Source organism: Triticum urartu, chromosome 7A (assembly GCF_056163025.1).
Source record: "Triticum urartu cultivar PI428250 chromosome 7A, HENAU_Tu73, whole genome shotgun sequence".
In the NCBI taxonomy this organism is placed as follows: domain Eukaryota; kingdom Viridiplantae; phylum Streptophyta; class Magnoliopsida; order Poales; family Poaceae; genus Triticum; species Triticum urartu.
In genome coordinates, this window is record NC_141879.1 from 524,731,293 (window position 1) to 524,746,140 (window position 14,848).

The 14,848-nt window shown below is 43.3% G+C and overlaps 2 protein-coding genes across 2 annotated transcripts; one reads left to right on the top strand and one right to left on the bottom strand.

Annotated features, from left to right (window-relative positions):
- The first annotated feature begins 3,892 nt into the window (after nucleotides 1-3,892).
- On the top strand, nucleotides 3,893-4,824 carry LOC125521483 (uncharacterized). The gene has a single exon (XM_048686533.2). The coding sequence runs from the start codon at nucleotides 4,097-4,099 to the stop codon at nucleotides 4,622-4,624; it is 528 nt and encodes a 175-aa protein (XP_048542490.1). The 5' UTR covers nucleotides 3,893-4,096; the 3' UTR covers nucleotides 4,625-4,824.
- Nucleotides 4,825-13,228: 8,404 nt separating this feature from the next.
- PSRP4 (plastid-specific ribosomal protein 4) lies at nucleotides 13,229-14,487 on the bottom strand. Its single transcript, XM_048688712.2, has 3 exons — nucleotides 14,235-14,487; nucleotides 13,703-13,767; nucleotides 13,229-13,601 (listed from the first exon to the last, which is right to left on the bottom strand). The coding sequence occupies exons 1-3, from the start codon at nucleotides 14,407-14,409 to the stop codon at nucleotides 13,461-13,463; spliced, it is 381 nt and encodes a 126-aa protein (XP_048544669.1). The 5' UTR covers nucleotides 14,410-14,487; the 3' UTR covers nucleotides 13,229-13,460.
- Nucleotides 14,488-14,848: the final 361 nt, after the last annotated feature.

Sequence of the window (14,848 nt, forward strand, 5' to 3'; positions counted from 1 at the left end):
AAAAGCGAATAATTATGAGAATATCTAGGCATGCTCATGTATATAGGCATCACGTCCGTGACAAGTAGACCGACTCCTGCCTCATATACTACTATTACTCCGCACATCGACCGCTATCCAGCATGCATCTAGAGTATTAAGTTCATAAGAACAGAGTAACGCCTTAAGCAAGATGACATGATGTAGAGGGATAAACTCATGCAATATGATGTAAACCCCATCTTTTTATGCTCGATGGCAACAATACAATACATGTCGTTTCCCTTTCTGTCACTGGGATCGAGCACCGCAAGATTGAACCCAAAGCTAAGCACTTCTCCCATTGCAAGAAATATCAATCTAGTAGGCCAAACCAAACTGATAATTTGAAGAGACTTGCAAAGATAAACCAATCATACATAAAAGAATTCAGAGAAGATTCAAATATTGTTCATAGATAGACTTGATCATAAACCCACAATTCATCGGATCTCGACAAACACACCGCAAAAAAGTTACATCGAACAGATCTCCAAGAGAATCAAGGAGAACTTTGTATTGAGATCCAAAGAGAGAGAGGAAGCCATCTAGCTACTAGCTATGGACCCGAAGGTTTGAGGTAAACTACTCACACATCATCGGAGGGGCCATGGAGTTGATGTAGAGGCCCTCCGTGATCAATGCCCCCTCCGGCGGGAGCTCCGGAAAAGGACCCAAGATGGGATCTCTTGGGTACAGAAGGTTGCGGTGGTGGAAATAGGGTTTCATGGTGCTCCTGGATGTTCTCGGGGTATATGGATATATATAGGAGGAAGAAGTAGGTCAGTGGAGCAACGAGGGGCCCACGAGGGTGGAGGGCGCGCCCCCTGCCTCGTGGCCCCTCGATTGTTTCTTGACGTCCACTCTACGTCCTCTGGATCACGTTTGTTCCAAAAATAACGCACCCGAAGGCTTCATTCCGTTTGGACTCCGTTTGATATTACTTTTCGACGAAACACTGAAATAGGCATAAAAAACAGCAATTTGGGCTGGGCCTCCGGTTAATAGGTTAGTCCCAAAAATAATATAAAAGTGTAAAAATAAGCCCATTAACATCTAAAACAGATAATATAATAGCATGGAACAATCAAAAACTATAGATACGTTGGAGATGTATCACTCACCGCCGTGCGTGAGTAATTCCGTCGTAGGCTTGCTGGACGGTGATGGGTTGGATGAGATTTATCATGTAATCGAGTTAGTTTTGTTAGGGTTTGATCCCTAGTATCCATTATGTTCTGAGATTGATGTTGCTATGACTTTGTTATGCTTAATGCTTGTCGCTAGGGCCCGAGTGTCATCATTTCAGATCTGAACTTATTATGTTTTCATGAATATATGTGAGTTCTTGATCCTATCTTGCAAGTCTATAGTCACCTATTATGTGTTATGATCCGTTAACCCCGAAGTGGCAATAATCGGGATACTTACCGGTGATGACCGTAGTTTGAGGAGTTCATGTATTCACTAAGTGTTAATGCTTTGGTCCGATACTCTATTAAAAGGAGGCTTTAATATCCCTTAGTTTTCAATAGGACCCCGCTGCCACGGGAGGGTAGGACAAAATATGTCATGCAAGTTCTTTTCCATAAGCATGTATGACTATATTCGGAATACATGCCTACATTATATTGATGAACTGGAGCTAGTTCTGTGTCACCCTATGTTATAACCATTGCATGAGGAATCGCATCCGACATAATTATCCGTCACTGATCCAATGCCTACGAGCTTTTCACATATTGATCTTTGCTTAGTTACTTTACTGTTGCCACTGTTACAATTACTACAAAACTGCCACCGTTACTTTTGCCACCATTACCGTTACTTCCATACTACTTTGCTACTAAATACTTTGCTGCAGATATTAAGTTTTCCAGGTGTGGTTGAATTGACAACTCAGGTGCTAATACTTGAGAATATTCTTTAGCTTCCCTTGTGTCAAATCAATAAATTTGGGTTGAATACTCTACCCTCAAAAACTGTTGCGATCCCCTATACTTGTGGGTTATCAATAGGGTCCAAAGACCGGTATCTCTTCGATTTCAACAACAAAGGTTATTCTATGGTGGGGATAGTTAAAGCCGGATGACTATTAATTTATGCCTACCCACTGAGACAATGGTGGCATGCACATATAAGGGACCGATTGTGGAACAGTTGCCTGAATTTAGAGTTTGGGTTAGTCGATTTTTCATCGATCGTTGAAATCTGATCAAACGAACACCAAACAATCATATGCAATAGCAATTGACTGACCAAAATTTGCATTCAACTGATTTAGCTCACGCAACCCAATTCATGCATTTGCTCATAAATGGTTAGAAGGCCCAAAACATGAATTAGGTTGAAGTAGCCTACAACCCGAACGAAATAACAACATAAAAAGGCACATGTTCTCTCCTTTAAGAACAAATGCCTTGGTATTACCCTTAAAATAAGAAAGAAATGAAATAAGAAACTAAAACAAAATCAAAATATTGAAGTTTTCTAAGAAGGCCTTGACAAAATTGGCTGACCCTAAATAGGGGCAGGTTAAAAATTCAGCCTAAGAAGCATGAAACAACGCAAGAGAAAAGAAAAAGACAGCATAAATCTTAACAAAAGAATGAATGGTTAAGAAGACTTACCCAAATTTAAAAAAAGGCAACTTACATATAGGTAAAGTGCACATATAAACATAACAGCAAAAAACCCTTAATCCTAGTCTCCAAGCATTGATCAGGCCTTCCCCTGCCTCTTGGCACTGGAAAGGTCACGTGAGGTGAGGAGGACCGGCGGAAAAACAGAAACGACGATGTGTTCCTCTTCTTGGTGTGTATTTTTGTTTATGGTTGACATTTGAGAAAGCATAGGCTTTGAAACACCCCCTTATCTAGCCATCCATTTCTTCATCAAGATTCGTGCAAGAACTTTTGTCTTTTTTGTTTCTTTCAAATAAAACAACATATGAACTTGAAACTTTGCAGTACAGCAAAACATTCTAACTAGAATGTGGGAAAAATCTTTCAGATTTTTCTAGTGAATCATATATAGTAAAAGTAATATTTTTTACTCAAAAAAATCTCATTTTGTATATGTATGTCAAACGAAAAAATCTGAAAGTTTTTACCCACATTGTAGTAAGAATGTTTTATTGTCCTGCAAAGTTCGAAGTTTGTATGCTGTTTTGCTTTGAAGAAACAAAAAAGAGAAAATTTCATGTAGTGAGTTAGTTGTGTACCACGGATCTCAAAACAACATTGGGGGGTAAGGATAACAGGTGTCCGAAAGCCTGAACTTCAAAATCCACGTTCTTTTGTTTATGCAGGTTTCGTCCATTACCAAGCAAGCTATTCGATTTATCCAGGACTAGCGCCGGAATCGCTCTTGTGACCTGGGGGCACGTCGACATCGTTACCCTGACTCCCTAGAGTGGAATAATTCATCCGTTGCATGGATGATAAGTTCGCCGATCCAACTTTGTCTGATTCCGCTTGCCCTCCTGCAATGATCTTTGAATGCGTCGATAAAAGTTTATTTGTATTGAATATGTTTATCCGCTGTTGCTCTCTGAAAGACATGCAAGTTTGAAGGAAAAAAAATGTTCTGAAGGCAGTAGTTGGGCTTCGCTCAGTACAGACGTGGACATGATTTCCTTCTAACAATAAACAAAACAAGCGTCCATATATGATATATCCACGTACGCCTCGATGTCAGGAAGACCATGGAAATTATGATGCAAAGTTAAATGGTCAGGCCACTCAAGTAAATTAAGTGCTTACTGCGACAGATAAGCGTATGCGTTTACACCTAATCAATCCCCCCACAAAGAGTGCGTCCCACTCCCACATCCACCTTTGGATCACCATCTCTGCACCTTTTTCTCTCACGTCGATCGGCCGCAAGTGGAGACGGAGGTCGATCGTGTCGTGTGAGCCGTGAGCTCCCTCGTCGCCTTTATCACACGCTGCACACCGCGCGTTCATGCCACCTCCACCCACTTGTAAAGCGAGCCAGCAGCCCCTCTCCCCTCTCCCCCTCCCTCTCATCCATTTCTTGCTGCTTTGATCCAAGCAAAAAAGGGAAAGCTATAAAGATGGCGAGGCACGTCCAAGCCGATCACGAGCCCGCAGATGACAGTGGTGGTGGTGCTGGTGCCGCGCTCGTGCTCTGGGACTGCGGCAGCACGCTCTACGACTCCTACGAGCTCACCGCCTTCAAGCGCCAGCTCGACGCCGCCGTGCTCGCCTGCCGCTCGCTCTCCATGCCGCACCTCCCCGCCGCCGACCCGGCCGTCCAGCCAGCCGGCCGCAGGAAGCGCGCGAGGCGGCTTCCCGCCCTGCTCCGGAGGCTGTTCTCCAAGGTGCTACGGCTGGCGTCGGCGCGCGGGGCGAGACACGACCGCTACCGGGCGTACGAGGGGTACGGCCACGGCGGCTACAGCGGCACGGGGTCGCCGTGGTCCGGGGCGCTGACGTCCATCCCGGAGGAGAGCGGCGGCAGCCCGGAGGCGGGGTCGTCCCCGGTCGTCCCCGGCCCGAGCGCGCTGCGCAGGGCGCAGTCGGAGCGGTTCATCGGCAGCAAGACGGCGACCCCCATGGTGCAATTCGACGTCGTCTTGTAGTTGTAGCTCGGATGTGCATGCTAGTTACTTAGGTATCAGACTATCACAGGCCAGTAAGATAACCTGTATACTGCAGAATATGCACTCTGCGGTGAGTTCTTCCGTGGTGCTGTACATACAGTGTTGGTGTAAGAATTTACAGGTGACAAACTAATGAAGTGGCGGCCATGGCAAAATAGCTTGTGGTCGTTTTTTTTTAACACGGCAAAGTAGCTCGATCTTGCGACAAATTGGAACTTGGAGGCACGGTGGTTGGGGAGGGTGCTTTCTTAGTTGACATCAGTAGTGAGGTCAGGTGGGCATCTGTTTTTGTCACTCCCATGTCCATGTGGTAATGCGTTACGCGCACCCTCACGGGGCAACCGTGTTCAATTTCGACGAGGGAGAGGATCGCGAGAAAGACCGTGCCTTGGAGCCTGCAGCGCCAAAGGTGACGACCGTATCCAAAGTAATATGCCGGATTTAGGTATCTTCAAAGCAGACTCTCAAATCGCCCGCATTTGTTCGGACCGTGTTGTTCGGTCATAGTTTGTCATTCAATATAATATCACATCGGTCTGCAGAGCGGTCTGGACGTCATTTTCTCGCAAATCGAAACTAAACAATGGGAAGCTTTACGAGAGTCCGGATTGTTAAGCTTCATGCACTAGTCAAGTCAGGACTTGAACTCAAGACCTTAGACTCTGATATCATGTTAAGCTTCATGCGCTAACATAATTAAAAGTCCGAACTGATAGAAAAGACTAGGAAATCCACGTATACACTTCAACACGAACATCCGTCTGGCAATGAAAAGTCACTACGTGTCCTCGTCTATGAAAGATGGCGAAAGGCCGATGCTATTTGGCGGAGAATGTGATTAGTAAGTGATTAGCACGATGTTTGGAAGAAGGCTTCAAGCTAGCTAGTTTGATTTGGCGGAGGGCACATACCTAGCTAGCCAAACATGATTTACTTAGCGAAAATCTCTAATTATTACTAAATGCATTGCTTCCGCGAAATGTTGAAACACCTTCCACCAAACACATTGACATTAATCTCTTTTTTTTCGAAAATGCATTGCTTTGGCGGAAGTGTTTGGTGCAAGCTGCATGCAATGCAATGCATTGCTTTGTATTTGCATTGGCTGAAGGTGCATGTAATGCATGTTGCTTCTTTGGCCGAAGGTGTTATTTTGGCTTTTTTCTTCTTTAATTGACCAATGTTTAGCATGTTTTATAGAAGACTATTGCGGACATTTACGGCTACAGTTGAATGGTCAGTTTACACATCAGTGTATGTAGACTTCCTTTAGGTCTGCGGACAGATGTGGTGTCCGGTTTAGGGGTTAGTGTTAGAGATGCCCTTATGTCACAATTTCTCGAGTCCTATTTCATACCCAAAATGGCAGAACACCAGCAATTCATGTCACGGGTGCAATGAAAAAAAAACAAGCCCATTTCTATTTTATTTCTAACCCCGGGATAGTAGAGCAGTAGTTATACAATAATATTTAGTAATTAATATATTTACACGCAAAAGCTACAGCCAAAAGGAAAATCAAGCAATGCCAATTTTGGGAAACATTGGAGCTAATAATTACAAGTGGCTCTCAATCCAGAACATGATCCTCCGAGTTTTGGATGGTTTTGCTCTAATCTCAGCAATCAAAAAGCCCTTTTCAGATAATGAATCCAACCTTGAAAATGGGGAGCAGCTTGTCCGGAGATTTTATCAATCTTAATGGACAAAATGCTAGAACAACCCATTAAAATGATATCCGGAGCAAATTCTCTAGGAAGCACAACCATAGATGAAAGATAAGAAAATTTCATCATAGCAAGATATACCTATATTCTTTTGTGGCATAATGTGATTCTAGCATCTGTCAGCAAAAGGACAGTCCTAGAAGAGGTGCATAAGGGTGTCTCCAATGTTGACCCTCAAACTGCTCGCATCTGTCTGGACCGAGCGATTCGAACCCATTTTGCCCCAACACGGTACCCTACCGTTCCGGCCGACCATTTTCATGTAAACTAGAGGCAAGCTGGGCGCAGGGGAGGGGGGCTGCGGGACACCGGACCACCGCCATATAAGAATCTGGAAGAAATACAGCCCACTCAAATCACCTCTTAGTCCACTTTTCTTCCACTCGGCCTCTGTGTCTCCTTACTTTGCATCTGCACCCTCCTTGTCTGACACCACCGATGTTCCTCTCCAGTAGCCGCCCAGGCATTGTAGGATGTCCACATTCCCCGCCGACGCGCCTGCCCTCCTTGGACTACGCTACCGTCCACCCTAGGTTCCCTCTGTAGCTAGGTACCTCCGCCCCCTGCTGACGACGTTCATGGTGGACACCATGCCCGGCAAGTGTCTAGTCAAATGCTATTGAGCTTTTTTGTTGAATTTATTGTTGTTTTCTAGAGTAAGCACGATGGTGGAGTACTCGGTGATCGAGGATGAGTTGATGTGCAATACTTGGTTGACCGTATCTGCGGACTTTCTAGGCAATGCACGTCATCCATGAACGCAATGTGAAGTCGATATCGCATCGTGGTACACCATCTGCAACTCTGTCATTAAGTTTTGTGATGTGGTTGCACGAGCGAGGACAATGTGGCCGTCGGGCTTATCAACCATGGAGATCGTAAGATTTGCTTCTTGCTGCTCTACATGTTGGTTATTCATTCAATCACTCTGAAGGAAATATGCCCTACAGGCAATAATAAAGTTGTTATTTATATTTTCTTATATCATGATAAATGTTTATTAGTCATGCTAGAATTGTATTAACCGGAAACTTAGTACATGTGTGAATACATAGGCAAACAGAGTGTCCCTAGTATGCCTCTACTTGACTAGCTCGTTAATCAAAGATGGTTAAGTTTCCTGACCATAGACGTGTGTTGTCATTTGATGAACGGGATCTAATGAGTTACTTGCCGGCAACGAGAATGATGTGATGGACAAGACCCATCCTTTAGCTTAGCATTATGATCGTTTATTTTTATTGTTATTGCTTTCTTCATGACTTATACATATTCCTCTGACTATGAGATTACGCAACTCCCGAATACCGAAGGAACACCTTGTGTGCTATCAAACGTCACAACGTAACTGGGTGATTATAAAGATGCTCTACAGGTGTCTCCGAAGGTGTTTATTGGGTTGGCATAGATCAAGATTAGGATTTGTCACTCCGTGTATCGGAGAGGTATCTCTGGGCCCTCTCGGTAATGCACATCACTATAAGCCTTGCAAGCAATGTGACTAATGAGTTATTTGCGGGATGATGCATTACGGAACGAGTAAAGAGACTTGCCGGCAACGAGATTGAACTAGGTATGATGATACCGACGATCGGATCTCGGACAAGTAACATACCGATGACAAAGGGAATGACGTATGTTGTTATGCGGTTTGACCAATAAAGATCTTCATAGAATATGTAGGAACCAATATGACCATCCAGGTTACGCTATTGGTTATTGACTGGAGATGTGTCTCGGTCATGTCTACATAGTTCTCGAACCCGTAGGGTCCGCACGCTTAACCTTCGATGACGATTTGTATGAGTTATGTGTTTTGGTGACCGAAGTTTGTTCGGAGTTCCGGATGAGATCACGGATATGACGAGGAGTCTCTAAATAGTCGAGAGGTAAATATTCATATATTGGAAGGTTATATACGAACATCGGAATGGTTCTGAAGAGGTTCGGGGATTTTTCGGAGTACCGGGAGGTTACCGGATCCCCCTTGGGAAAGTTAATGGGCCTCATGGGCCATAGTGGAGAGAGGGAGGAAGGCCACAAGAGGAGGCACACGCCTCCCCCTGCCCAATCCGAATTGGACAAGGGGTGGGGGTGCGGACCCCCTTTCCTTCTCCCTCTCCCCTCTTTCCCCTTCCCCCTCTCCGTTGGAAGGAAGGGGGTTGAATCCTACTAGGAGTGTAGTCCTAGTAGGACTCCCCCCCCCATGGCGCGCCACCCCTAGGGCCGGCCACCTCCTCCTCCCCTCCTTTATATACGGGGGCAGGGGCACCCCAAAGGCACATCAATTGTTCTCTTAGCCATGTGTGGTGCCCCCTCCACAGTTTACTCCTCCGGTCATAGCGTCATAGTGTTTAGGCGAAGCCCTACGCGGATCACATCACCATCACCGTCACCACACCGTCGTGCTGACGGAACTCTCCCTCAACCCTCTACTGGATCAAGAGTTCGAGGGACGTCATCGAGCTGAAGGTGTGATGAACACGGAGGTGTCGTACATTCGGTACTTAGATCGGTTGGATCGTGAAGACATTCGACTACATCAACCGCGTTAGCCTAACACTTCCGCTTTCGGTCTATGAGGGTACGTGGACACACTCTCCCCCTCTCGTTGCTATGCATCTCCTAGATAGATCTTGCATGATCGTAGGAAATTTTTTGAAATTGCATGCTATGTTCCCCAAAACACTCAATGTTGCTCTACATGTTGTCGTACCAGAGGACCTAGGGCAGACCATTCACGCACATGCATTGTTAGATGAAACTCAACAAGTTGTATGTGCGGGACGATTTGTGCTTGTTTTGACTCTAGTATCGCTCAACCTGGAATCAATGAATTCGAAAAAACTTGTTGAAAATCCGGTTATCTCGGATGTAATACTTACATTTGAACTATTTGCATGTTATTTATGGATGAATTGTGTTATTTTCTATAATTATTTTGAGTGTTGCGGTCTTTAGGAAAAAAGGGGCAGACATTTAGGGAACAGGGTTGGATGGCCGGCTCCCGCATTAGTGTTTGCGGACTGGTCCAGACCGGTCCGCGGATGGATACTGGGACCATTTTGGGAGTCAACATTGGAGATGCCCTAAGGGTTTCCTCCAAGCGCTCATTACACTGGTTTTCCTTTTTAGTACATTCCTGGTATGAACTCTGCCATAGAGGGGTATCCAAAAAAAATATCTTATGTCTCAACTGAGAAGAACACTTCCAAAGTTATTTTAAGATTGTATGGGAGTTGCTAGGACCAATCATGATTTTATACATCTTCATAGAAGAATAGAGTCCAGAATTCCAGGGGTAGGTCCACTTATCCATGCCATCTTGTTGTGTTATATGCCCTGCTTGGTGGTGTTCAAGAGAATGAAATGCCGACGAGCATGAGTGGACAGAGGCATGTGGAATAAATGTTCCAAGTGTTCCAGTATCAGAGCTTGTTGTACCGTAATCTCACTGTTATTACAGAATGAGTAAAGTTCAAGGTAGGCCATCTGTAATCTTTGTTAAGCCATTTATCAGTCCAAAAAGAATGGAATTGCTACAGAGGTACACTAATAGCATGCTCTTTGTAGATAGGCAGCAACTTGAGAATAGCTTTCGACCAAAGAGAACCCATGACTTTTGTTACTAGGGAGGCAACTTGAGTAGTAAGTTTCCCAGATAATGTTGACCCGGGGGGTATCCACTTTGTTGAAGAACTTGTGCAAATATTTCGTTAGTAGAGTTTGATTGTGAGTGGTGATATCTAAAATACCAAGTCCCCCATGGGATTTAGGCAGACATGCATTATCCCAAGAAATCTGAGACACGGCTTTCTCCGTAGTGCCATATTTTCTACAGAAGAAATTTTTAAATATTTGTTGATCTAATGAACGATAGTCATTGGGATGGAGGGAGAGCACATGACAAAAATTGGCATGCTGGCAAAGATTGGTTTATTAGAGTTAATTGTCTCCATAGGACAGCAAGGTAGCACATCCACTTAATCTATTATTAATCTTTTTGAGCATGGGCACAATGTCTTCATTCTTGGTTTAGGGAGACTCAAGGGAAGTCCAAGGTATATGAGAGGCAGCTAACCCACTTGACAACCTATAAGAGCTGAGAGGTTGAGCATCTTCTGATTAGGGGTATTGATTGATATCATAGTGGATTTAGCATAATTGAGCTTGAGTCCAGTGTAAGTTGCATAATGTAGCAATAGATTCTTTATGTGAAGCAATTGAGTGCCAACAGCTAGAACAACCAAATTAGTGACATCGGCATATTGAATGGCAAGGAAATCGGGACAAGTAGTGTGATAGAGTGGGGCTCAATCAGAGAGTTATGCATAGCTTCATTTACTATAGATCCAAGGAGATCAGCGGCAAGCACAAATATCAGTGGTGAGAGTGGATCTCCTTATATTACTCCTTTTTTGCATAGAAACCGTTTTCCTGGGACACCATTTAAAAGAACAAAAGAGAAGCCAATGTTGTAAATCAACTTAATCCATTGAATCCATTTAGGTCCAAAACCCTTAGCAAACATGATTTCAATGATAGTGTCATGGCTCAACATATCAATGGCCTCCCCAAAGTCAAGCTTAAGCAACACGATTTCCTTTTTTAGCTTGCCAACGCTGGTGGATGTATTCAAATGACCGAGTCAAACAATCATGAATGCATCTATTATTCGGAAAACCATACTGATTCTTATGCATGTATTTAGGATAAACCTCTGAAGTCTGGTTGCAAGGAGTTTTGTTATGATTTTTGTAGTACAATTGAGCAGAGATATAGGTCTAAAATCTCCATGTGTAGTAGCAAAATCTTTCCTAGGAATCAACTAGCAAAAGAGCTCATGTGTTGGAATGGGAGAAAAAAAATACCACAATCCCCTAACCTAATAACCATGGCTTAACACCCCAATAGGTCCACGTCCTTTATTTCAACACATTTCATCCCATCTGTGTTGCCACTTATCCTCCTACCCACGCTCGTCGACAATGGCCTCAGTGCTCACACAATCACAACACATTTCAATGTTGTCAATCCTAAGGCGTCTCTCTCTCTCGGCATAAGATGAGAAATCTGTTTTTTTTTCTGTGAGGTTTTGACGAGGCGTGCATATGTGGTTATAGATGGTTTCTTTCGTCTCCAATGCTGGTTTAGCTGATGTGTTAATTTCCGGTCCATATTGGCACCGATATGAAAGAAAGACAGAGCATTTTTTAAATGGTTAACAGGTAAAATAACATCATATTCAAATTCTACACATTTTTCTAATCAAATTACCTATATAACATGTTAAATTTGGAGTTAGGGCTTAAAAGATATGGATATTTTTAAAAAGTATTTGAAATGTATTGCGGGTTGATTAAACCTAATATCAGGGGGACTCTTGCAAAAGAGAAAATCTGACTTAACATTGGCATACGGATTGATTACCAGAAACATCACAGGGCTTTCAGCAAAAAACGAAAATTTGACTTAAAACTAGACTACGGGTTGATTACCAAAAACATTAGGGGGGGGGGGGGGTTGCAAAGTAGCATGACGGACCAAGAATATCACCTCCCTTTATTAGTAGGTATAGAATTAATGAATGAGTAGTTGATACTCTGAATGTTGACCTTGCCTCCATGGAAATCATCAATCAATTTATAGAAATCGAGTGCAAGGGTTGCAAAGTAGCATGACGGACCAAGAATATCACCTCCCTTTATTAGTAGGTATAGAATTAATGAATGAGTAGTTGATACTCTGAATGTTGACCTTGCCTCCATGGAAATCATCAATCAATTTATAGAAATCGAGTGCAACAATATTCGAACATGCCTTAGAACAAGCAGCATTGAGACCATCAGGGCTAGGAGATTTACCATTAGGTAGCTTCATAACTACTTCATTAATTTCCTCTTTAGAGAATGGGGCTTCCAAGTTAAGAAAATTGTCATTGGGATGGATCAGAATGTGAAGATGTAGGGGTTGCGACTGACGGATGTCTGACCCAATCTATCCTTCAAAACTCTGAATAAAATAGGGTAGCCTTAGACTGATGATCATGATGTTCAGAACCAGATTCATCTCTAAGCATGGAAATGTGATTGTTTCTGTATTTGATTGTGGCTTTGGCCTGGAACAATTTGGTACTGGCTTCCCCAAATTTAATACCTCTCATAGTAATCCTCCGCTTCCAATAAATTATTTGATATTCTAGAATTTTCTCCAAATGAATTTTTGAAATGTTTCTACCATCATTTTCCTCAAATTTATCAGCATGGTTTTAATCCACATATATATTTGTTAACTACAGAGTTACAATGTAGCTTACAGATTGTTCAAGCTGCATCCTACAGTAGGAATGCAGGGGCCTGTACATGCCACCTTGTGCACTCAAGGGAAGGAGATTCGGATTCTTCACTCGTATTTTCTCTTCAACCTATTGCTTTGTGATGAATAAAGAACATGCTGACAACAGAATAGAGGTGAAGAACTTTGATCTTGATTCCAGAGCTACACGAAGTTTTGAACAACGATTTAGGATCTTAGTCCACAGTTTTGGACAAGGCATAACTTGTAATTCCTACAAACAGAAGTTGCAACTTGCAAGACAAAGACAGGCAAGTGCTTTGCTACAAAGCATGCCAGAGACAAGAGGTACACACCACTTCAGTCATATGCTTGGCAATGCAGGGTAACCACAACATGTGCAAAAGTGCAGACTGAAGGCAACTAGCAACTTAGATATCCATTAGCCAAAAAAAACTAACAACTTAGATAAGAACATACAGATATTTAATCATTTTTGTCCCAAAAAGACTCAGCTGAAATAATTACAACTTAATTCAGGAGTCACACGTAATGCAACAGAGAAGGCGAGAAAATACCAGACATATTTTAGACAACATAGGTGCCAGTTTCCCTATATGCATACAGCCCAAGCAATCGAAGGTACATAGGCATCTGTGTTTCGTCGAGAAAGACCAAATAATTACTTCTAAGAAATTGCACTTCGCATAGGATAATGACAAAATAATTACTCCCAGGGAATTGTATTTCACAAAGGACAGGGAAATCGTGAAATAAGGGAAAATTCAGACATCCTAATCCATCCTTTCCATGATGTCATCATCAATCTCAATTGCGATGATCTCCCCGTCTTCAAACTGATCCTTCCTAGGAGGCGCGGGAGGGGCGTAAAGCCGTGCTGGGCCTGTTCCCTTCTTCTTGTTACGGGGTCGTGCCTAACATGACGATGCAGAGAGATAAGAATCACAACAAACACATCAGTTTGAGATTGTGCTAGATATTGTGCTATAAAAAGAGATTGTGCTGGAGGACTCACATTTCCATATGAGTGGCTGAACCTTTTGCCTCTCTTTGTCTTTCTGTCCCCTCTTCCACAGTAGACTGATCACAGTAGAGACAATTTTGAAGTCACAATTGGTTCGAAGTTCAAACTTTCACCCAATATTGAACATCTGCCATCCTTAATTCTTTTACGAGCAGTTTGTATATTGTTTAATTAATCCACACATAATCTTCACCAAACTGTATGCTCACCGACACACTACCTACACTACCCATCTCGGGTTTTTGGTGATTCTTGTGAACGTTCCGGCGAAATTTCTTCCCAAACACAAATTGAAATTCCTTCTTTCTACACCAATTTCAGCTCCCTCTGTGTTTCACACACTAATATCCATGGCACTACCAACTAATTTCTTGGATTTCTACTTGGTCAGTCGGTTGTACTCCTTTTTCGCTGGATGATAAATGGGAGAAGAGTTCCCCTAACGAACTGTCCAGCATTTGAACAAACTAACGAACAACACTCACGCCTCCATAAGTAAGAGAGAAAGGACGAGTTAAGTTACCATCAAGAACTGATGTGAGAGGAGCCGAGACGGCAGTGGCGGCGTGGCTGGTGCGGGAGCGGGAGAGCGAAACGGTGGCTGAGAGCCCGAAGGAGGAGGAGGATACGACGCCGTGGTGGTGGGAGGGGAAGGCGGCCGTGGACATGGCCATGCCCTGGAGGGCGAGGAGCGCCATTGGAGGGAGCAGGGAGTGTGTTGGATTGGTGTGGATTTGGGAAGAGTGTGGGAGATGATGGATTGGATGGGATAAGGGGAGATAAACGAAACGGAAGGTCACGGCTGGGCCAAAGACTTAGCTTCTGGGCTTAGAACAGAAGCTACTGGGCCTTTCATAGTGCTTAGCCATTCTTTTCTCATCGAAATCATAAGTAGACCTACCAAGGCCCATTTGATATGTTTTTTTTGTTATACTTTGTTAATTGCTCAAAATCTGGCCATATTCTTGCTAAAAGTTCGATCTGTGGTAATGTTGGTCGCCACTTGTGGCAGACAAATCCACCCGAGGGCACTTGTATCCTAAACACTATTGAATTCTGAGTACACGGGATAAACTACTCAAAGAATTTACTCTAAATCGATCACAAAAATGTTAATTACCCTTAAAATGTTATACT